The sequence below is a fragment of the Phragmites australis genome, chromosome 10, assembly GCF_958298935.1.
Source record: "Phragmites australis chromosome 10, lpPhrAust1.1, whole genome shotgun sequence".
Lineage (NCBI taxonomy): Eukaryota > Viridiplantae > Streptophyta > Magnoliopsida > Poales > Poaceae > Phragmites > Phragmites australis.
In genome coordinates, this window is record NC_084930.1 from 29234641 (window position 1) to 29257564 (window position 22924).

Here is a 22924-nt window from a genome sequence, read left to right on the forward strand (position 1 = left end):
GAATGAAATGAGCTTGATCCATCACTATATCATCTCTCTTTGCGAGCGCCACCTCCATTTCCATCGGAAGCGGAGAGAAAATCTCATTTTGGCACTCCTCGTGGGCTTCAGACCTCAGGCCAAAGGAATGGGCGCCACTTCTTTTCACAATCTCTACTTCGGAGATATGCTCTCTATCAGCGTATTAAGTAAAGGGGTGCTCTGACTAAATAGGCTTCACAGGGGGCCTAACAACTAGAGCCGCGTACTCCCCAAAATCTAGTCGATCATGCGAACACAGCGACCAATCTAAACGCCCACCCGACCAGTTTCCCTATACCATCACTTACACCCGCGACCAGCCTCACTGGTCGCAGAGCCAGATTTGACGCAACCTGTCCAGAGTGCAGTCGCTAATATCCACTCAAGTATTTTTCTTTCCACAGGCACCAGCACCAGAGGATGAAGTCATGGAGGGCGCAGTTGATCCCGTAGCATTAAATGCGGTGACACATGGTGGATGGAACATTGTCAGCAGCCCAACCAGGCAAGTGGATGGGGTCATCGCCGAAGGGTCCTGTCCCGTCCCGTAGCATTAAATACTGCGGGATAGAACTTTGCAGGTCAGCACGACGACGCACAACGGATGAGACGTTGTCAGTAGCCCAACCAGGCAAGTGGACGGGGTCAGCACTGAAGGACCTTATCCCGTCCTATAGCATTAAATGCTGCAAGATAGAACTTTGTAGGACCGACACGGCAGCGCACGGCAGATGAGACGTCATCAGCAGCCCGACCAGGCAGGTGGATGAAGTCGGCACAGAAGGACCTTCTCCCGTCCTATGGCATTAGACGCACGGTGCCCTCAGAGTAAGTGTGAACACCTGGTCCTCCATAATGATGGTCTGAATTAGATACTAGGATGAGTAGAGGCTTTTTTGTTCAGACCCATATGTAAATACTCCTCCTCCCTACTATATAAAGGGACAAGGGACTCGTTCCAAAGTAGAGCCAGGAGACTAGGAAGAAACATCATTTGTAATCCATTGAGATTATTCATAACATACACATGATATAGGGTTATTATCCTCTGGGAGGTCTGAACCTGTATAACTCCTTGTGTCCCTTAGTCCACCGAACGTGCACACACACGTTTGCTGAAACACCGTTCATGCGCTCACTGTCCAGCATACCCCGGAATCACTGTCAGGGATTCACCCTTGACACTCTCTAAAGTAGGGGATTAAGTACAAGATTAGAGAATGATTATTGCTAATAGGCCTAAAGAGAGTTATTATTAGGTGTTGCTTCCTAGAGAGTGAATGAAGGAGTGATCCTAGAGTGTAACAAGTGGTACGTCGGCATCTTAAACTTTGGTGGTTCAAACTTGTTGACCCTCCGGTGTGGAGCAGCGGTAAGAAACTTGTACGGAGACGCAAAGACCTTTCTCCTGTTGGCTTAAGTTTCGAAGTGAAGATGACCGCAAGTGAACGGAAGAGAGGCTTATAGTGAGACCTTGCTTCGGTAACTCTACCCACTTGAGGTGTGAACTTGTGCTCTCTTGTTGCGTGCACTGACAAATATATACGCTACCCGCCTACCCGATAGTTCCATTGTAGGATAGAGCAAGCGTTCTTTTATTTCACGGAGAGAATTACATTTTCATGAATTAGGATGGCTGGCTGGCAGAAATCAGTTATTTTTCCTTAGGAATTAGGTTGCTCTGATTTGGAAATTTGAATCATCTGGAGTCTACTCTGTTCAGTCTTTGTATGCGGTCGTCAATTTCAGAGGGGTTCGCCCTGTTTTCTCTCCTGCGGTTTGGAACCTTTCGGTGCCACCTAGAGTTCACATATTTTTGTGGTTGCTTGCCAATAATAAGCTGTTGACTAGAGATAATCTGAGTAAGAGACAACACTTGAATGATTTAACATGCCTTTTTCTGTTGTGAACTATTCATCATCTCTGTTTTGATTGTGTAGTAGCAAAGGAGATCTGGCATAAAATTGGTTATATCTTTGGTAGAGATGTTGGCACGAATTTTGAATCAGTTGAACGTTTCTGAATAAGTGATAATAGAAATAAAACTCTGAACATCATTTATGCAGCAGTTCTTTGGAGCGTTTGGAAAACAGGAAATAAAATGTATTTTGAAGCTAAATTGTGGGTATCTTTGCAGGTTATTTGGCGCCGGATCGTGATTCATACAAAAAATTGGAGGAGCTTATGCCCCCAGAAGATGATGAGTTTGGATCTTATCATATCAGAATTGGAGAGAGAAGTTGTGCGGCTGAAGATGGACCAAAGCTGCTGCCGTCGTACCTGACGAAGCTGAACATCAAGGAATAAGGCTGACGCTGAGCAGGACGGGGGATGAAGCCTGGGGACGATGTCTTTTGCGCTTTTGGTTTGTTGTGCTGTAGTCCAGCGGTTGGCCGAACCAGCCATGAGCCAAATCCTAGGCTGACCTATTTAAGTTTGGATTGTGTCTAAAAAATCTATCATTTATACAGTAAAATTCAATAAAAAATTTAATCCAAGCATTAAGCTATGAAGCTCAGGCTGCCATGAGCCTAGTTCCGCCTCTAGATAACTCTTGAACGTATAGCTCTTTGATGGGTAGATTGGTAGGTTTAGCGCTGGTGCGCCGGAAATGTAATGGACCAGCAACTGCTATGGTTTCTTAAATGGAACAGGGTTACACCATTTGTTTCGAAAAAAAGAGCAAAAGCACTGTGATGCTTCTCTTTGAAGACATGCGATAAAAAAAAGAAAAGCGCTGTGATGCAACTTCCTGGAGTGTCAGCCCAATTCTTCTTCACTTGGACAAGTTCGGCGTCCGCGTGACAGCCCACTGCTTTGCCCGCGCCGCTCTGTGAGAGGCCCAGGACTAAAAGCAAAAAGGAGTTTTATTTTTATTTTTGTATTTTAAAAATAAAAAATTACAAAAATAAATGCTCATTTGAAAAAATTACAACTTGACTGTTGTCCCTCGTTGGAAGGGCAACAGGGTTCCAATGGGCGACATATTTAAAACAAAAATAATTTATTTTATTGCTCTCAAAATTCAAAATGCTATGAAAATAGTATTAAAAATCTAAAAAACTTTGGTGGTGTAGACAATACTATGATTTAGCTCTCTAAAAATTTTCAAACAAAAAATATGATTTGTATACTGAAAAACAAAAAGACAAATTTTATTATACAGTAAAATTTGTCCTTTTATTTATTCCAGTGGGAGACAATTGGCTAGTTATGTATTTTTTCAAATAGACACCTATTTTGTATTTTTTTATTTTCGAAATAAAAAAATGAAAAAATCAAGATAAAAGCACGGTTAAGTGGGCCGTAGAATAATTCACAATTGTGGCCCAACCTGGCTGCCGGCAGCACACCGGCTTACTTCGGGTCCCGTGGGCTCGTGGCGCAGAGCCATACAGAATTAAAACACGATCGCGATTTAGCAACAAGCGGAACCGGTAGTTTCAGTTTGGTTCCCGAGTCCGACTAGGAGACTGATCCCTGCTCCCGCGTCCGGGAATCTTGTCCTCGACTTGCAAGCGGAGTGAGACTGATCGAGTGTCCAGCAGGATCGGTTCTGACATTTCAGTGATCCGAGATGAGATTAAAAATGAGATTTTATTATTAAATATAAATCATTCAGATTTAGTTTTTTCAGCTTACTTTTAGATCGATATACACAGTATACATATACGTATGGAGCCTCTGAGTTTTGGGGGCCCGGGACGGGCACCCCGCTCGCCCCCCAGGGCCGGCCCTGTGTCCAGCTCGGGTTCGTGGCTATAGATAGCGAAACAAGAAAGTGGCGGATCCATCCACTGCGACTTGCGACGCCATCCGCGCTTGCAGAGCACGAGCAGCGGAGGAGGCAGACGATCCAGAGCTCGGAGATGCGTGGTCTGACGGATCCGTGCTGCACGGCTGGCCGCCGCCGAGACACGCACAATGGCGACTCCTCGGCGCCCATGCGGAAGCGCGCGAAGCCGAACCATGACGAGGTTAGCGCGAAGATGATGGCCATCGCCCCGCCGGCGGGGATCTTCAACTCAGAGCCGCGGCTGCTCCTGAGGAAGCAGCTCCGTTGGGAGATGGAGGAGCTCCGCGGCCTACTCAAGAAGGCGGAGATCTTGGTCGGCAAGGTCGCCAACGGCGGCGCGGCACCCCCTCCCCACTCCCGCGGCAAGGACGGGCATTTCTTGGCCACGGAAGCCCGAATGGAGGCGGACAGGACAACATGCGCCAAGAAAAGGAGGACGGTGCCTCCCGCGGAGATCGTCGAGCCCAGGATGTCGGAGGACGACATCTTCAGGCTTGCCAGCCTCGTATCGTCGCTCTCGGCCAACATGCCGACACACATCATCGAGTTCCTGCGGAAGCAGAGCGTCGGTGACGCGGACGGAGACGGCGGCGAGTTTGAGATCGACCTCGGCTCCATGAAGCACTCAGCCCTGTTCGAGCTCAGGAAGTTGCTGGGCGATTTCGCTGAACAGAAGAAGAAGGCGGCGAACGCATCCGGGCCCCTTCGCCGTACGTCGCCGCGTCAACAAGAAGACGGCGAGCTTGCCGAGGAGGATGACGACGATGTCTTCGTTGATATCTGCGGCGACACCGCTCCCGTGTCAGCACACAAGGTTCTCTGTTCATCGCGGTGTTTACGTGAAGAAGGCGAGGTACAGGAGTGTTACACTTCAGTTTCATACAAATTTGGAGGCTACAATCTCTCATCATAATTTACACTAAGTCTAAGAATTATTGAAAATTTTGGCAGAGTTTTTTCTTGTATTTGTCGCTTTCTCAAATAAACAAGAATTCCACTCAGTTTATAGATATGTTTATGAGCAGAAAGTAATCATCACAGTCCAATTCAATATCCCGACATAACCCGAATACTTGATACGACTTTAAGATCTGTTGCATATGACCAACTTGTCCAATTAACTATTTAACCAACCAACTAGCAATTATTATTTCAATGCTTTAAGAATAACTAATTATAGAAGTGTGTGGGCTCCATCATGATGCTACTCCCATCCTATGCAAGTCATGGTCATTTGGTACTAAAAATCAAATAAAACACAAGTGTGAGTAAAAATACTCAGCAAATACAATATAGAATCGGAAGAACATATTAAACAATAGGAATTATTAGAAAACTAGTTTGGAAGGAGAAAAAATGCTCTTCTTGTGGGAAAATCTTGAAATAGTAGTTTTCATCTAAAACGGACAACATCTAAATACATCCTTAGTATTTGTAAAACCGAGTAAGTGAGATCAGTACTTACTCACAGAAACATGAATATAAAAATCAAATTGCATATCCGATTCTATCGAAACTTGAACATAAGAAATAACAACACATCCATGGTTTAGAACCACGAAGCATGAATGATATGAAAGATTGAATTGGAAAATCACACGAACACATATATCATAAAGGAATAGAAAAACAGAACAAGAAGAGAAACTAAACCATACAACACACATCAATAATTTTGTCATACACTTGCCTTAATCGTAGCAAGAAATTAAAACTACAGTCAATAACTTTAATCATGGTACAACAACATTACTAATAGCAACATCAAACTGATCTGCTGTTCTAGTATCCTGGACTAGGTCTCTAAAATTTCCAACACCAATTGGCAACCAATTTCTTATCCCTAAGGTTCATTCCGTTAGATATATTATGGTACATGCTCTTGTCTGATGATGAGGAGGCTACTTTCTGCATACGTGTTTGAATGAATTAGATACCAGTGCTCCTAGATTGCTTGGCCTGATTGTTCTAATTATCTTTGCTAGCTTACAGCAAGAATCGACGTTCTCTCATCAGTATTAAATGAGGCAGCAGGCTACCAGTTGATTGTAGTCGGCCACTAACTCAATAATAATCCACCAGATTGATCATAGTAGCAGAAATTAACTAATGACTAACAGCTACCGGTAGCAACCCACGGCTTTAAGTAAAAATCTCAGAAATAAATCTCAGTCTACCAACTGTAGGGATTGAACTATTGTTCTCCTTCTCCTCGCAGGCGGCAGACCAACCACATGCAGCAAGTCGCATAACAAACTCAGGTTTGGGGAGATTGGGTTTGCTCTGTCCTAATTTGAGGAAAAGAGATGGCATGGGGAGGAGAGATGGCAAAAACAGAGATGGAAGGATCACGCCAATGCACAAAATGTAGGGGCAGTACCAGCAATACCGGATCATAGGATGCTCCGGCAACGGCGTGCGGCGCGGTAGGCGTTGCAGCCAAGCAGCGACGGGCGAAATGAGCAGCAGCGGCGGTGACTCGGATAGCGACACAATCGATCGGAATGACGGCAACGGGTGGAGCCTCTAGCGGTGACATGATAGGGTTTGGACGGCTAGGACTCTAAGGTGGCTCAAGGCCCAGCTATAATGTGGCGGACTCGGGGCCGGCTCGGTCTCGATTCCCTTTTTTTTTTTGGAATATTACAAAGAGGGATCCTGATGATCTCCCGCTGCATCTTGGACTATTGCCGGTTTCAGCAAACTTCTCTTCTGCGACAGACCGAGACAAGGAACATGAGAAGCCAGTGGAGCCGCAGATAGGGATGAAAACGGACATGATAAATCCCGTTCCGTTTCGATTCGTTTTCTATATTTTCTTGTCCGTTTTTGATTCCGTTTTCGAGAGGAAATGTGAAAATGAAAACGGTTATAGGGTTTTTCCGACCGTTTTCGGATTTTTCGTTTTTAATCTAGAATTTCCCGTTTTTCTAATTGAAATCAAACTTCACAAATCACAATGTAGCCCACATACCAAGCCCGACCAGCCAGTTCAAACATAACCTCCATCCTAAAGTTCAACCAGATCCCAGTGGTCCAGTCTCGGTCGGCTGCTGACCTACTGATGTTGTTCAAGCTCTTGCATCACCTACAATCCTAGTCTTTGTATGATTGTATGTTATACCGAGTACTCGAGTTACGACATGATAGTTATTTTTCAGTTGATACTTATGTCATTACGTGGTTCATCTGTGTATGATATAAATTACTTTTGTTGGTGTGAATTAATTATGTGTCGTACCGATGCTTAAAATCATTGTTCTACGGAGGTGTTCTCATTTTAAATTATCGGTTCCTGATTGATACCCGCATATTTATGTTCGGATTGGTTTGTTTTTGATATCCCGACATTCCCGAGTTCGTACCCGTTTCCGGCTTTCCCGTTTTCGATTCCGTTTTCGAGAGAAAATGTGAAAATGAAAACGGTTAGGGGGTTTTCCCGACCGTTCCCGTTCGTTTTCATCCCTAGCCGCAGACTGCTGCACAAGATCAAAAGCTCCGTCGAGCGGCGGTTCCAGCTGCTCAGATGTCCGATCTCCTCGCCAAAGCTCGTGAGAAGATGCGCAAACTGCATCGTGAACCCAAGAGGCAGAGAGCATACGAAGAGTTGGAAGCTATGGAGAGGAACACGCAGCCGAGCGACTGGATACACCAGATGGACATGATGGAGTTCGGGATCACCACGGTGGAGTACGCTGTGAGCTCTGATCGTCGTGTTCCTGGTCGTGGCGCCCCGCTGCAGCGATTTCTTTGGATCTTCTTGAAACCAGAGTAGCAGAGCATGGCGGCGAGGGAGAGGATTAGTAGAGCAACAAGTTACTGAAGAGATAGGGGAAGGAGAAATTAGGTAAAAATCATCAATGGTGTTCATGTAGTCAGTTGGCTCTGTGTGTTTCTTTCTCTTTGGATTGGAACGATGTACTCCCTGACCTTGTATGTTATTCTGTTTTTGTGCAGCCAGCGTGAACCTGTGCTGGAAAATTATTATATGTACCTGCTAAGGGTTTTTACTTGAATGCGCTTAAAGAATCGACTCAAGAACAGGTTATAAAGAGCCAGAGGATGGAGAAATCAAGTAGAAACCATTAATCATGTTTCATGTACTCGTCTGTACTTTCTGTCACACTGGAAACGGAATCTTGTACTCGTGATCTTGTATGTTAGTTACGTCTTAACGAGCTTATCAGGCATTGACCAGTCTACTGAACAATGACGTGTACAAAGATTGTTGCATTTATCTATTATATTTATTATCCGAGTGTTAAAATAAGCTACTATGTTTACTCTTAAAGTCACGATTTATCATGTTAATTGAAAAAAAAGAAAAAGATCATATCACTTATTATTATGAACATCTAATTGTTAATATCAAACTAAAGAATCAATATCAAATATGTTTAATAAATAGCTAAATTCGGAATTTAAAATTATAAAAAATTAGCGGTTCGATTTTCATATGATTTTGGATGCAAAATATCTAAATAAAGAGTCCAAATAAAATAAAATAAAATAAATAATAATTAAAATTGAGATTATAATAGAAAAAGAATATCCATATCAAATACATTCTAAAAAAAATCAAATTATTATAAGAACTAAATACCTAAATAAAGAGTCCATATAAAATACAATTAATCAAATATTATTGACATAATATTGCAACGTGGCTAAATACATTATTAGCGTGATCCGTCTTGCTAATCAACTAGTTACAGATTCCTAGTTATTTTTACCATGACAATGAACACGCACGGCACAATATATGACCTTTTATGGTGTATGAATCCATTTCAAATTTGTATTTTACATTCGTATGATTTACACTCGAAGGTGCATACAAGCATGATTTCATTTTCACCCCACCTAGGCTGCCACCAACCAATCACAGGTCGGTGTTAGCATCCTACGTGACGTACGACGACACACAGGCAAGCAAAGCCAATCACAAAGCACATCGAGAACGAACACGCACACTGCCACTGGGTCCCGCTCCCAGCGAGCGCGCATCGTCCCGGCCGCCGAAATAGATCGGGGGACTGGACTCCGCCGCGTCCCCCCTCGCATTCCACCTCGTCAAATCCACGCGACCGTGAGAGCGGAGAGGACACCACCACCGCCGAGAGGCTCCCAACGAGCAAACCCTCCGTGTCTCGGCGGCAATGGCGCTCTCCGACCGCTCCCGCGAGTCGCTCCTACCGAGCTTCCTCTACTCCCCGGCGGCGGCGAGGTCCTTCGCCGTCGCCTCCCGCTTCCCCGCCGCGGCGACCCCGGCCCCGGGAGTTGGAGGCGCGCCTGTGCCGCTCACGATCCAAGCGCCCAAGGAGAAGATCGAGATGTACTCGCCGGCGTTCTACGCCGCCTGCACGGCCGGAGGCATCGCCAGCTGCGGGCTCACCCACATGGCCGTCACGCCGCTCGACCTCGTCAAGTGCAACATGCAGGTGAGTGGGGAGGTAGATACGGGGTGGCTGGTGCCTTGGGTTTCGAATCGGGGTGGGTTTTGTTAGATCCGCGACGCTGAATCTACTTCCCGCAGATCCCTGATTCCGGTACCCATTTTTGCTCATTGTGCCGTCACTGTGGGTAGTGGTTTATTTCACGGGTGATTTACTGATCTTAGTTAGTGATGAACCCATTGTCGTTATGGAGTAGCCAATCATTCATGGTTAGATCTATAGCTTAGTTAATGCTAGTGATTTGGTGTGGTTTTGGCATTTGACCTCTCGCTTAGTTGAACCACGACTGAATTTTTTTTCCTGTACATGTTCGCATGTACAGGTTAGTTAATGCAGTGGCCTGAATCTTATAATAATAACATATCATGTGGAATTGTTTCCTGAATTATTGTGGTAGTGCAATCATCATGGTTATGTTTGTAATGTGGTACCTCAAATTGTAACGCATGCTTTTCAGCTTTTGTAATTTACTGTGCAGTAGTTAGGTTGATATACAGATCATTGATACCTTGGATATATAAGTTCTATTTGATTAGTTAATCTGTAGCCTGTAGAAGAATAGGGTATTGATTTTTGACATTAGTGTTCTGATAAACGTTGCAGATCGATCCAGCAAAATACAAGAGCATCACATCTGGGTTTGGAATACTGGCCAAGGAGCAAGGAGTGAGGGGCTTCTTCAGGGGATGGGTGCCCACCCTGCTTGGTTACAGTGCTCAGGGAGCTTGCAAATTTGGATTCTATGAATTCTTTAAGAAGTACTACTCAGATATTGCAGGGCCTGAGTATGCTCAGAAATACAAGACCCTGATATACCTTGCTGGGTCGGCTTCTGCTGAGGTAATTGCTGATGTGGCTCTCTGCCCCTTTGAAGCCGTGAAGGTCCGTGTGCAGACTCAGCCTGGATTTGCTCGTGGGCTCAGCGATGGGCTCCCTAAGTTCGTTAAATCTGAGGGTGCCTTGGGGTTAGTAACTCAACTTCTCCTTATTCTCTTTAAATTTGTGTTGATTTCTGTCTGTCATCGTTCACGTCTGTGGTAACAACATTTACTTTTCAAACCTGCAGGCTTTACAAGGGAATTGTTCCTCTCTGGGGTCGTCAGATTCCTTGTAAGTAAATATGATCTGGCTAGCTTATTTGTTTTTGTTAAAATTTGATGATCTTTCCTCGCAGTTGTATATTGTGGCGACTTTTCATGTTAATCTCTCTCTCTTTCTGTAGTTATTATTGTGTGCTGTTTCTACTCAGTAGAATGAGACTGTTGGATTACCATTTTGGTTTATTTACTGCATAGTCAGTGTTAGATGGTTGGACACCCTCCCATTTGTCATTTAAATTCCTAATCTAACGGTGTACTGATTTGAATCTGAATGCTATTGGTCTCTTTGATTTGGCAACTATTGTCTGCTTCAAATTATGCTTGTCTGAATCAAACCCAGTTGAGACATACACAACATGTTTATCTCAGTTACCCTCGTATGTTAGTCCAATCTGCCTTGTCCCTTCCATTCCAAACTTTATGATATAACACACTTCACTTCATAGTTCATGTTAGTCCTCTCTGATGACTTGCCAAAGTTCACCTCTAATTAGTATTTTTTTAATGTAAGCTGCCTTTCCCTTTGGAATGGCCTTGATAAATATGTTATCCATAGAGATCAAAACTGGACTTGATAAGTCTTACTAGTCTGATTTCAGTGAGTTCAGAACTGATCATTTTTATTAATCACTTTTTTATGAAGGAAATTTGGAGTGGGACCAGCTTTTGTATGAATGCTTCTATGTTTGATTTCTCACATGCATATTGTTTCTTGAATTGCAAAAATTGTTGTGATTCACATGTTCTCATTCTATTATTTTCTATGTTGAGCTGGTCAATCTGATTCTACTGGCACAATGAAGAAATAACTAAGTGAACCCTAGTCAACCCCTACAATTTTTTTTAAAAAGTAGAAAAGGTCTGTTTGTACTTTAAAGTTGAGATTAGGCTCTCCTGGTATTATACGCTGTGGCATTGCCTGATCTTATACCATAGACATGTTCAATGCTAATGCTACATTTTCTGGTGCCTCATTCCTTTGACACACAATGGAATTACAGATATGTGCATTGATTGTGATTGTGAACTTTAACAGGGAACTTTGTTGATGTTTCTTGTTGTTAATAGTTTTTAAATAACCTTTAAGAGATAAACCTTTTGAATGTGTAGTACACTAGTACCTACAGTATTCTTAACCACATCATCAATTGTTCATTTAATTGATATTTGTGTCGAATACTTTGTGCTTCTGGTAGCTGTTTATGATGTCTCACATTCTTACTCATTTCCATGATTTTGTTCAGATACGATGATGAAGTTTGCTTCATTTGAGACCATCGTTGAACTTATCTACAAGCACGCAGTTCCTGTTCCAAAGTCAGAGTGCAGCAAACAATTCCAATTGGGTATCAGCTTCGCTGGTGGTTACATTGCTGGTGTCTTCTGTGCCATTGTTTCTCACCCGGCAGATAACTTAGTCTCTTTCCTGAACAATGCCAAGGGTGCTACAGTGGGTGATGTAAGCACATTATACCTATTGCCTACTTACGCTTTATTTTGTGTCCTTCTGTGTTGTTCATTGGCTACTCGCTATATATATTTCTGCAGGCTGTTAAGAAGCTTGGCCTCTGGGGCCTTTTCACTCGTGGTCTGCCCCTTCGTATCGTCATGATTGGTACTCTCACTGGAGCTCAGTGGGGAATTTATGATGCATTCAAAGTCATGGTTGGACTGTAAGTGTCTTCCTTACTTTTATCAGAACACATTAGCGTTCAAAAGGATTAAAAAACTGATTGTTCCTTTTGCAATTACACAGGCCGACTACTGGTGGTGTTACGCCAGCACCTGCCCCTGCTGCGGAGGATGCATTGAAGGCCAGTGCCTGATGTTTGTATCAAGATAACTAGAATGCATTGATCATTCTTTGCTGATGACACTTTAATTACATGAGTTTTGACCTTCCGTATGTTTTAAAATTTTGAGAGGATGAATGTCATCTTTTGAAGGAGAGGAACTCGCTAAGCAGGCGATCAAAGTTTTTTGTTCAAGTGTAACCTTATGCTTGATATATAATAAGCTTTTGGTGCACATCACCGTTAGGAGCACAGGTCTTGACATCACCTGAGCCAAGGTTTATTCATGTTACACCACCCTTCATGTCTCTGAAGCTGTACCTCAATTTATGTTGCCAGTTTTGTGATATCCCTGGTCATCTATGTGAGTGATGACAAGATTCAAGCACTCCTTCAATATTGTGCTGTTTTCCCCTGTAAGAGTTGATTGTGCGATGATTCATTGAAGCAGCATCCTTCTGGGTTAGTTACCGGTTGCAAACATGCTCATGTTCGTGTTGCTTCTACATTGACAACCTAATGTATGTGTTTGATAAAAAAATGACAACATAATGTATAACTCAACTCTTATCTGCTTTGAATTATCTGCACAAATACTGAAGTTATCCCTTCTTATGCTTGATGCTTTGTAGAGTGTTCTGTTTCAGATAGAAGCGCGTCAAGTTGAAGAACTCCGGCTCTCCTGTCCTGAAAGGAATGGAAGATAGGAAGAAGAGGCCCAATACTGATTCGTAATCGTGCATGCACATCGGCCCGGCCGGGCTACACATGACCTAACGCAACTAATCGGTCGTGTTTTCTTTCGTTTTGGCACATGAATGAGTGGGCATCCTTTTCCGCTATGCCATCACCGCAATTTGGACTTTGTTCTATGCCATCACCGCAAGTATCACCAGGAAGCAGCCAAACAGCCAGTATAAATAGCCATCCATTCGGACTACAGACTAGGCGCAGGAAGTGAAGCTGCTTAACGTAGCCAAGTTCATCACTGTGGTTCATCCTTCTCGATGGACTTGGACATGACAATGGCTATGAACCAAGGAGAGCTCATGCACATCATCTCACAACTCGATGGTGCACTCACAAACCCATCTTCTCCATCCACATCACCGCAGCCGCTTCCTTGGAATCCATTCGGTGGCACTACGCCTCGAGCTCCGCTTCATGCGCCGACGCCGCCACCGGCCACCTTCGCGGCGGACCACGCCACGGCGCGCGACACGCTGTACCTCGCTGCGTCGATGGGGGTACAGCTGGTGCCGGCCGGTGCGGACGTCGTGCAGGCGGCGCGGCCTCGGCATCGGCGGTCTAGCACGCGCGTCTCGAACACGCCGCGGAGCTTGGCGGCGAGGCTGCGGCGGGAGCGCGTGAGCCAGCGCATGCACGCCCTGCAGCGGCTCGTGCCCGGCGGCGTGGGGCTGGACACGGCGTCCATGCTGGAGGAGGCCATCCGCTACGTCAGGTTTCTCAAGGGTCACGTCCGGTCCCTGGAGCAAGCCGCGGCCGCAATGCATGGGCACGACCGCGGCGGCGACCACGTCGACGTCGACGGCGGAAGCTGCTACTCCTTCCCTTTTCTTGCCTAGATGCATCGGAGATCGGATAAAAAACTCGTGGATCCACGTTGTTCATAGGGTCGAGTCGAAGTTGTGACAGTGCCTAGGATCGATGCTGTCCAGAATTCGTTGGACAGTGCCTAATAGTAACATTCGCTGTAATGTACAGTGTACCGCCCAAATGAACTTGCGCGTTCTCGTAGTCTCACTGCTACTTAATTCATTTAGTGAGACGTTTTTTACGGATAGATTTATAGGGCCGTTTATATAAAGCGTATTATAAACGGCTCTAAATTAGAATCGTCCGAGAAAATATTAATGAGCAGTTACAACAAAACGGGATGCTACAACAGACGGTTACAAACTACAACTTTAGAATCATCCATACTGTTCATTTTTTACAGACGATTCTAATTTGAAACTGTCTGTAAAAAAGGAACATTACAGACGATTCTTAACTAGAACCGTCTGTGAAAATAGTAACAAGGAGTTGCAACAAAGAGAGACGCTATAGTACAAACGATTACAAACTACAACCGTCTGTACTAATAGTATAGATGGTTCTAGTTTAAAACCTTTTATATTGTTCCTTTTTTAACAGACGGTTCCAAATTAGAATCCACGAATCGGACGAAGAATCCAAACACGGGGGAATCCACGAACCATGCGACAAATTGACAATGAACTCATGGTCTACCTGCCTTCCTCCCGCTATCGATTGGCACGTACCAAGTCGAGAAACACACTTGAGAAAATAAGTGAATAAATGTCATGGTTTGATTATAATGAGTCATTGATAATATTAGATTTGAGTCAATCTTGGTTGGCATAGTGTTTGTGTGTGATTGTGTTTATAGCTAACTAAAATTAGAGTTGGAGTTTCTATCTCGGGTGTACAAAGTTTACACTCATCGGATAATTCGGTGTGAGGATTTTTTATATCACCGGATAGTTAGGTGTATGGCAAGTGTGAGCACTAGAGCATTTCAGTGTAGGGACGAAAATGGAGATCAACTCACTTTGATGGTCCAGTGATGGGCTTAGAGAGCGCTGGAGCTTCTCCGGTAGAGAAAAATATCTTGGCGCCAATTTTGAAAAGGTGCACTGCATTGTATGGCGATTGGACTGTGGGCACCAGAGTGTACACTGGAACATTTAATAGAGATACATATTTTCAATGCCAGAGCTATTCTACATACTGAATGGTCCGGTGTGAACACCAGAGGAACATCAGACAGTTTTGGTCTGGAGGCTTTTACATGCACCAGATAATCCAGTGTGGTAAGTTGTGAGCACCGGAGTAAGTCACCAGACCATTTCTTGCAGAGAACAAATTTTGCAGAGCATAGAGGAAGTTCCACAGACCGAATGTTCCAGTGCTCAGAGGCTATGCACACTGGAACATTCGATGTTCACAAAATTTCTGAGGCATGCTTTAACTTGAGCATTTTTAGTTTGGCTAACCTGGCAATGGTATGGGGTTTGGAGAAATATGTTTCTTTGTCTCATAGTGTGTAGATGATGGATGCAACTTGACAGTTGACGGTGGGATGATCGGGGCCAATTGGGGTGCTTGCTGCTGGACGATTAAAGAGGTCAGACGGAGTTGAGGGTGATCCTATTTGTGCACCTGAAGGTCAAGTAAAGCTTGAAAGAAAGAATGAAAACGACATGTTGATAAAGTCAAGTGAAGAGTATGCCGATGCAAGTGACAAGGTGGCTCGAGGAATTAAGAGCGAGAGAGACTTGCCGGTGGTCAAGATTGCAAGACGGAGTACACGCATTGATATCGAGATGCTCAATTGAGGTCAAAGCAAGCAATTGTGAGTCCTGTTTTGAGAAGCGCGTGAGATGGTTTCAAAGTTTGGTCTCAAAACCATGGAAGGGTGTGAAAATGCATCTAGCCCCTATGTGTGGTTTTGGTAATTAATGACAATACCTATAGACTAACAATGTTGTTGAGATTGTTAGTAGGTTATTCAATAGGTGATGCATGGAGAAGAGAAATGCATGAACTCTAGGTGAATGGGAAGATTGAAAGTACATCAAGATGAATGAGCTCTAGGTGATGCTAGGATGTGATGTATGGAGGAGAAATATGCGTCTAGATAAATGAGCTCTTGGTGATGCTCATAAAAAGAAGAAGAAGCTTGAGTGATGACAATGCCTATGAACTAACAATCATATTGAGAATTGCTATTAGGTTATTCCATAGGAGATGCATAAACGATGAAGCATTGATTCTTTGAGAAATGCTATGAGTTCAAAGAATTGCATCAAAAGATATTGAGATTTTAGTGATGCTCATTAGAAGAAGAAGAAGCTCAATAAGACTGGCAATAAGCTTGAAGGCTAAGTTACTTGTGGAGATCAAATAACTAAAGGTATGACTTGTTAATAGAGTTATGGACTAACCCATGTGCTTTATACTTGAGAGTGAGTTGAGGTTAGGATCTATAAGAAGGCATAAGTTGAATTGAAATTATATGTGCCAAGAGTGAAGAACAAGAGTGGACTCCATATATGAAAAAGTGAATTCTCTGAAGATGTCGAATACAAAGTGGTTTTCTATGGCAAGACGGTGAAAGGCAAGCAAGACTCGGCTACGATGGACCATCCGTGGTGAAGGGCAAGCAAATGGCTTGGCGCCGAAGGACCAAGGCGGTGGTGAAGAGCGAGTGAAGGCTTTGCGCCAATGGACCGTGCGAGGCCATGGGAAGCTATGGATGATTCACATCAATCATATAAAGAATCAAGAAGAGATGGAGTAAAGAATATATGGAAGTTGGCAACTCTCAAGGTTTGAAAGAAAGAAGCGGTACTTGAAAGTTTTCAAATGCTCAAATTGGTTCAAACGAGTTTATCTTTGAATTTGAGTATAGGTATGTTGCACTATTAAGAGGGATGCAACGTGAGCTAATTGTCACGTCTCTGTGCTCAAGAGTTCCCAACCAAACCCAAAGTGAGAATTTCTTGTTAAGAGTCCAGAGCGGAAAGTGTGGAAGTGTCCAAAATGGGTTTGGGAGTGTTCCTAGTTTGATCCTATGTGTTTTAGGTCATGAATTCAGTTGGTATATGCAGTCCTCTGAATAAGCTTTCCATAGAGTCCAAAATCGTTGAAATCGGACTCCGGGATCAAAAGTTATCGCCGTTTTTCGGAGGTCAGTTGTGCTATGGCCGGAGACTCTGGTGAAGTCCGGATACTCCGGTACCTGGAGTGGCCGGAGACTCCGGGGCTGTTTTCTGAGTTAAGTGCCGACCGGAGACTCCGGTGTAGGCCGGATATTCCGGTAAAGTCCAGAAAAGAGCATAACGGCTAGTTCTGACATGTTCTGTGACCGTTCTGACGCTGTTTTTGGAATTGAGACCGGATACTCCGGTGTCACCGGATACTCCAGGGTAGGTGTGTTAGAACAGTAATGGCTAGTTCTTTAGAGTGGGCTATTTATACCCCACTCACCCCATCCTTTGGGGCTGCTGCAAAGGGCACGAAAGAACACATTTCTAGAGCCAAAAGAACCTCTCCCATTCCATTCTAGTGTGTGATTTGAGAAGAAAAGTGAGTTGGGTTGAGAGATTGAAAGATTGAGTGCAAGTGAGCTAAAATCCAATCTTGAGCACTTGAGTTCTCGGCAAGAAGTTCGTCGTCGTGTTTGTTACTCTTGCAGGTGAAGCCTCCTAGGCGGCTAGGTATCGCCGACGAGCACCCAAGGTTGTGGGTTGCCGTGGAAGTTTGTGAAGGGCTCGATTTCGCCTCCGTAAGGGAAGAAATCAAGAGTGGATCGAGGAAAGCGATTGAAAGAGACCAGGCTTGTTGGAGCTTCCTCAACGGAGACGTAGGATTCACGGTGGTGAATCCGAACTTCGGGAAACAAATCTTGTATCTCCTCTCTTGTTTCTTTACTTTTGAGTTCTTGTTCAAATCTTTGTGTATATTGCTCGATCTACTTGTTTGTGTGTATTTGAGTGTAGGTTCTTCGTGGATCTACTTGAAATCATCTCCGGGAACACACGACATCACTTGGTTTTAGCTAGAACTCTCTACCCATCCTTTATATTCAGTTTCGGGCTCAGTTCTGTACAGAATCCAGAGATTCCGGACTTGCACAACCCGAAGACTAACAGTAATTTCAGGCATATAAACAGTATTTTTAGCCTTTTTCAATTAAAGTTTTATTGCATGTCTTTCGCTAGATTTAAGTAATTCTTGTCGCCCTAGGATTGTAAACTTTCACACTTATTTAGGATGATTGTGCACTAGTTGAGCCTAGCATATTTAGGTTTTTCACTTGTGAAAAACCGGTTATGTCGGAGAGTGAACTCCTGTCGCAGGGATCCCGAGAGACCCCTTTTTAGAGATTCGGCCAGGGGGATGATCCTGGAAAAGCTTGTGTAGGAAATAAGCGGGAACGGAAATAAATGCGATGGCTAGTGGGAGACGATCACCCTAATGCAAGGAAAAGTGGGTACGCCGGGTTTTAGACAGGTTCGGGCCGCACGGAGGCGTAACACCCTACTCCTGTATGAGCGCTATATTTATCCTTGAAGGGGATTCTTCAAGGAGGTATCTGGTTCTAAGGGGAGAACTGTTTACAAAGAGCTTGAGGCTCTTATGTTCTAGCTTAACTTGAGCTGGTTCGAGTGTCTGTCGATCTATCTTTGGCCTGGCTCGCCGGAGATTGTTGGTTATCTGGTCTCTTGGTCGTCTTGTGGTCGGGGGCTGTCTCTCCTTTTACGTGTTCTCCATCCTTTCCTTTTATAGGCGCGCCGACCTCAACATATCCTGAATGGGAAAGAGGGGATGCGAATGCCAAGGTGCCACGGAGAAAGGCGCAATCATTTCGTCTTGGCGAAGTGACAGGGGCGGTGGAGAAATGCGGCGCGCATCCGACCACCCGCCACTGTGGAAGCCCTCGGGCGCCATAAAGGGGGCCCACCGGGCAGCCTCAGAGGTGCCCGGTGCGCCCACCCTGTCTTGTTCTTCTGCCAGGGCAGGGTGGCAGGCGGAGCGCTTCGATTCTGGCAACGTTATCCCGAGGCACCTGGATGAAACGGGACGGGACCCGTGCATTTAATGGACCCACGCCCCCCTGCCAGTGCATGGCAGGGTCTGACACTGGGCGTGGGCAGCTGAGAATGTCAGGATGTCAGGATATCAGACCGCGCGTGCCTATTAAATGCGGCATTGGGCCTTTGACTGGATGACACCCTGACGACGGGACCCTTCGGGTCGTTGAATGATCTTGCGCGAACCTTCGGGGAACCGAGTCCTCGGGGGCTGCCACGTGCAGCCCCGAGCACTCTCCCCTGAGTACTTGAGTGAGACCTTCGGGGAACCGAGTCCTCGGGGGCTGCCACGTGCAGCCCCGAGCACTCTCTCCCGAGCATTTCGGTGGGACCTTCGGGGCACCGAGTCCTCGGGGGCTGCCACGTGCAGCCCCGAGCACTCTCTCCCGAGCACTTCGGTGGGGCCTTCGGGGCACCGAGTCCTCGGGGGCTGCCACGTGTAGCCCCGAGCACTCTCTCCCGAGCACTTCGGTGGGGCCTTCGGGGCACCGAGTCCTCGGGGGCTGCCACGTGCAACCCCGAGCACTCTCTCCTGAGCACTTCGGTGGGACCTTCGGGGCACCGAGTCCTCGGGGGCTGCCACGTGCAGCCCCGAGCACTCTCTCCCGAGCACTTCCTTCTTGGTATTTGGGCTCTGCGGATCATCGGGGAACTAGGGTGCTCGGGAACCAGAGGCGGCGGCCCCGAGCACCTTCTCTCGGGACTTAGCTTCTTCTTACCTTGCAGGGTGGTGACATGTGGTGGATGGTCGGCCTGGCCTCGGGACTTAGGGACCCCTGGTTCTGAATACACCGACAGTAGCCCCCGGGCCCATTGGTAGCCGATGGGACGGAGACTGCGAATGGGCCCTTCGTCGCGACCGAGGCCAAGGCTGGCGCGGACGCCATGTGGCAAGCTTTCGAGAGGTGGCCCTTGCGGACCTAGACCTCAAGTACGTTCCAACGGGAAAATGAGTGGACGCGTGTCCACACAACTTCCGAAGGGTATGATAACCATACGGGCGGCACGCGCGGTCGCCGCGCAGATCGAGGAAAATACGCCTGGCAACCGCTGACATCGCGCGATCGGCGGGAGATTCGCCTGACAGTCGCGCCGATCGAGGCGACGCTTCGCCGAGCGAACCGTTCGGGCGGACGCTTCGCCGAGCGAACCGTTCGGGCGGCAGTTTTCGAATTTTGAGATATAAAAGGGGGAACGGATTGGTCCATTCCCCTTTTTACGCTCTCTTGCACTTGCGCTCCGGCCTTCTTTGTGCTCCGAAGCCCTCAGGAAACTCCCAGGCGACCGGAGCATTCTCCCTCCTCTCTCTTTTCACCACCAGAAAACATCCCCCCTCTTGCCGAAATGGCGAGGGTTGGAGGAGGGCGCCGGGACAAGACTTCGAACAGCATCTTGCCGGAGTCTCGCCTGAGGAACGAGGAGGCGGCGGACAAGATTAGGAAGCTGCTGGTGCCGGAGGGTCAGGAGGGTGCTGTGGCGGTGAGGCCGGCGACTCTGACGCCGGCGACGACCGTCCCTGGGCGGACCGTCCTCTTCACCTCCTTCGTGGCGGCGGGGCTAGTGCCGCCGTTCTCCGCCTTCTTTCTGCAAGTGCTGGAGACGTACGGCATTCAACTGGTGCACCTAAGCCCCAATTCCGTCGTGGCGTTGGCGGTCTTCGCGCATCTCTGCGAAATGTTCGTGGGGGTGATGCCGTCGGCGACGCTGCTTCGCCACTTCTTCGTCCTTCGACCGGTGGGGAAGAAGAGGGGGCACTCCACGGCGGACGTCGCGGGGTGCTGCAACCTTCGGCTCCGGGAAGGCCTGGGGGATCATTACATTCCCCAGGTGATGCGCAGCAAGTGGGAGGAATGGCGACGGGACTGGTTCTTCGTCGACATCGACCCCCACGAGCGCCTCGAATTGCCGAAGAAGGCGGCGGAACCTCGGCGATCAACGTGGGAGGCGCCGCCACCAGAAGATGCGAGACTGAAGCCGGTGCTGGAGCGCATCCTGGAGCTGCGCGAGGGCGGGCTGACCTCAGTCATGGTGGTTGTGGACTTTCTGCGCTGTCGGTTGGCGCCTCTGCGAGAACGGGCCCGGCCGAGCTGGTTCTACACCGGGCCGGAGGACATCACCAGGACCCAGATTGGCGCGAGCTGGGATCTGGGGGCGGCGGAACTGCGGGGGATGACAAGGGTGATCACCGGAATGGAGGATATGAGCCGGGCGGAACTCCTGTGGCCGGAGATGGCGCTCTGTGCCAACCCCAGCTGGGTGGCCATTATGGCGGGGCTGCCGGAGTTCGATGCCCAGGGGCCCGTGGACCGGCCAAGAAGCCGGAGTCCTGAGGCCTCCGAACTCCCCGGGCTGGAGGAACTACTTGGCGATGAGGTCGCTGGTAGCTCGGCGCAGGCTGGTGAAGGGGTCGCCGCAAGCGGCAGCCGTCGTACCAGAGAGGAGGGCGCCACTGAAGTTGTTGAGGAGTTGGCGCCGGGAGATCGGGGAAAGCGTCCCCGGGCCTTGATCCTAGTGCCAGATTCTCCGCCGTCGCCGACGGCAGCGGCGGCATTTCCGGTGCTGGAGCCGCGCCTGGTGCGGATAGGGCCTGCATCGGCGCCCGCGACCCGCACGGCGGAGACCGAGACCCGTGCGGCGGCACCCGTGGCCCGCACGACGGCGCCCGTACCCCGCGCAGCGGCTCAGCTGAGCCCCCAACGGAAGAGGCGGCGGGAGGAGTCAGGACCGACAGCGCCGGACCCGGACATCAGGCTCCCAGCGGCCAAATGGCGGTATCGGTGAGTCTTCTTGCTTGCTTTTCCATGGGCATTTCCGGCCCGAACTGAGTTTTGACAACTTTCACTTGTCTCCCGTAGGCCGGCTGCAGGCGCTGCTGTGATGGAGAGAGAGCAGGCGCCGGGGCCAGAGCCGAGCCTGCCCGCTGCAACGGCGGAGGCCGGCATCGGAACGACGGAGATGCCAATTGACGTGGTGGCCCCTGGGAGAGAGGCGGAGGCGGCGGCTGAGAGAAGGGCGCCGGCGGAGCCTACCCCGGGCGCGGAGAGCCCGGGGCAGGTAATGGTGGAGGTGGATGTTCTGCCGGGGCCGGCGGACAGGGCGGCCGATGCGGGAATGCGGCCGCCGTCCGAGACCTTGGCTCCGGCGGAGCCTACCCCGGTCAGGCAGAGCCCGGGGCGGATGGCGGCGCAAGGCCCGGCGGAGAGCTCGGCCCCCCTGGAGGCATCCTGCGGAGAAGCCTGGGCCCCCCCAGTGCCCGGCCGGCCTGCCGATCCCTTCCTGGCCGCCATTAAAGGCGTCCAAGTAGCAGTCGGGCAGCTGGGCGCAGTGGTCAAGGCCAAGGAGGGGGAGCTCGAAGCCGAGCGCGCCCGCCTGGTACTGGAGAAGGCGCAGCTGGCAGGCGCCCAGGAGGAGGCCCGTGCGGCAGCCGCGCGGGAGCGAGAAGACACCGCCCGCTTGGCTGAGGCGTTGAGGCAGCAAGCTGCCGAGGCCCTTGCCAGGATGGGGCAGGCGCAGGAGAGGGAGGTGGCGGTCGCAGCCCGGGAGCAGGCCGCGGAGGAGCGGCAAGCCGAGCTGGCCCGCCGGGAGGGCGCGGTCGAGAAGACGCGCGCCGATCTCCAGCGCTGGGAAGACGATCTCCAGAAGATCAGAGAAGAAATCAAGCGCTGGGAGGAGGACGTCTCTATCCGGGAAGTGGACAACGAGCTATCGGCGTCGGATCTTGGTGCCCGGGAGGATTCGGTGGCCCAGCAGGAGGATGTGTTGGCCCGGCGGGAGAATGAGTTGAGTCGCCGAGAAGGCGAACTGAGTCGCCGAGAGGGCGAAGCTGCTGCTGCGACGGCCGCCGCGGCTACCAGGGCGGAAGAGAATGCGAAGCACGAGGCGGAACTGGCCGAGCGCGAACGCGCCTTGTCCGAGATGGTGGCCAAGACGAAGCAGGCTGCCGCCCCCACCGCGGCTGGCGGTTCTTCCGGTCCGGCCGGGGACCAGGGACTCGAGGCACAGCTGCGGGCCGCCAAGGAGAAAATTGAGACTGCCTTTGTCTCGCGGGTCAACCTCGAGCATATGCTGGAGGACATACTCCGGCGGATGCGACGGGCCGTGGAGAAGGGTGGTCTCGGACGGCTTGTCGACGACA

The 22924-nt window shown here is 48.4% G+C and overlaps 2 protein-coding genes across 2 annotated transcripts; both read left to right on the plus strand.

Moving 5' to 3' along the window:
- The first annotated feature begins 8784 nt into the window (after positions 1–8784).
- Positions 8785–12401, plus strand: LOC133930608 (mitochondrial phosphate carrier protein 3, mitochondrial-like). The gene is made up of 6 exons (XM_062377288.1): positions 8785–9258; positions 9877–10238; positions 10340–10383; positions 11618–11832; positions 11922–12046; positions 12130–12401. The coding sequence occupies exons 1-6, from the start codon at positions 8977–8979 to the stop codon at positions 12197–12199; spliced, it is 1098 nt and encodes a 365-aa protein (XP_062233272.1). The 5' UTR covers positions 8785–8976; the 3' UTR covers positions 12200–12401.
- A 206-nt stretch (positions 12402–12607) lies between these two features.
- On the plus strand, positions 12608–13907 carry LOC133930609 (transcription factor HEC3-like). Its single transcript, XM_062377289.1, has one exon. The coding sequence runs from the start codon at positions 13174–13176 to the stop codon at positions 13750–13752; it is 579 nt and encodes a 192-aa protein (XP_062233273.1). The 5' UTR covers positions 12608–13173; the 3' UTR covers positions 13753–13907.
- Positions 13908–22924: the final 9017 nt, after the last annotated feature.

Bases quoted from the DNA above. Each gene is read 5' to 3' on its own strand.
- LOC133930608 (XM_062377288.1), top strand. From the start codon at position 8,977: ATGGCGCTCTCCGACCGCTCCCGCGAGTCGCTCCTACCGAGCTTCCTC. The intron at 9,259-9,876 runs GTGAGTGGGGAG...TAAACGTTGCAG, and splicing joins TCGTCAAGTGCAACATGCAG to ATCGATCCAGCAAAATACAA. The intron at 10,239-10,339 runs GTTAGTAACTCA...TCAAACCTGCAG, and splicing joins AAATCTGAGGGTGCCTTGGG to GCTTTACAAGGGAATTGTTC.
- LOC133930609 (XM_062377289.1), top strand. From the start codon at position 13,174: ATGGACTTGGACATGACAATGGCTATGAACCAAGGAGAGCTCATGCAC.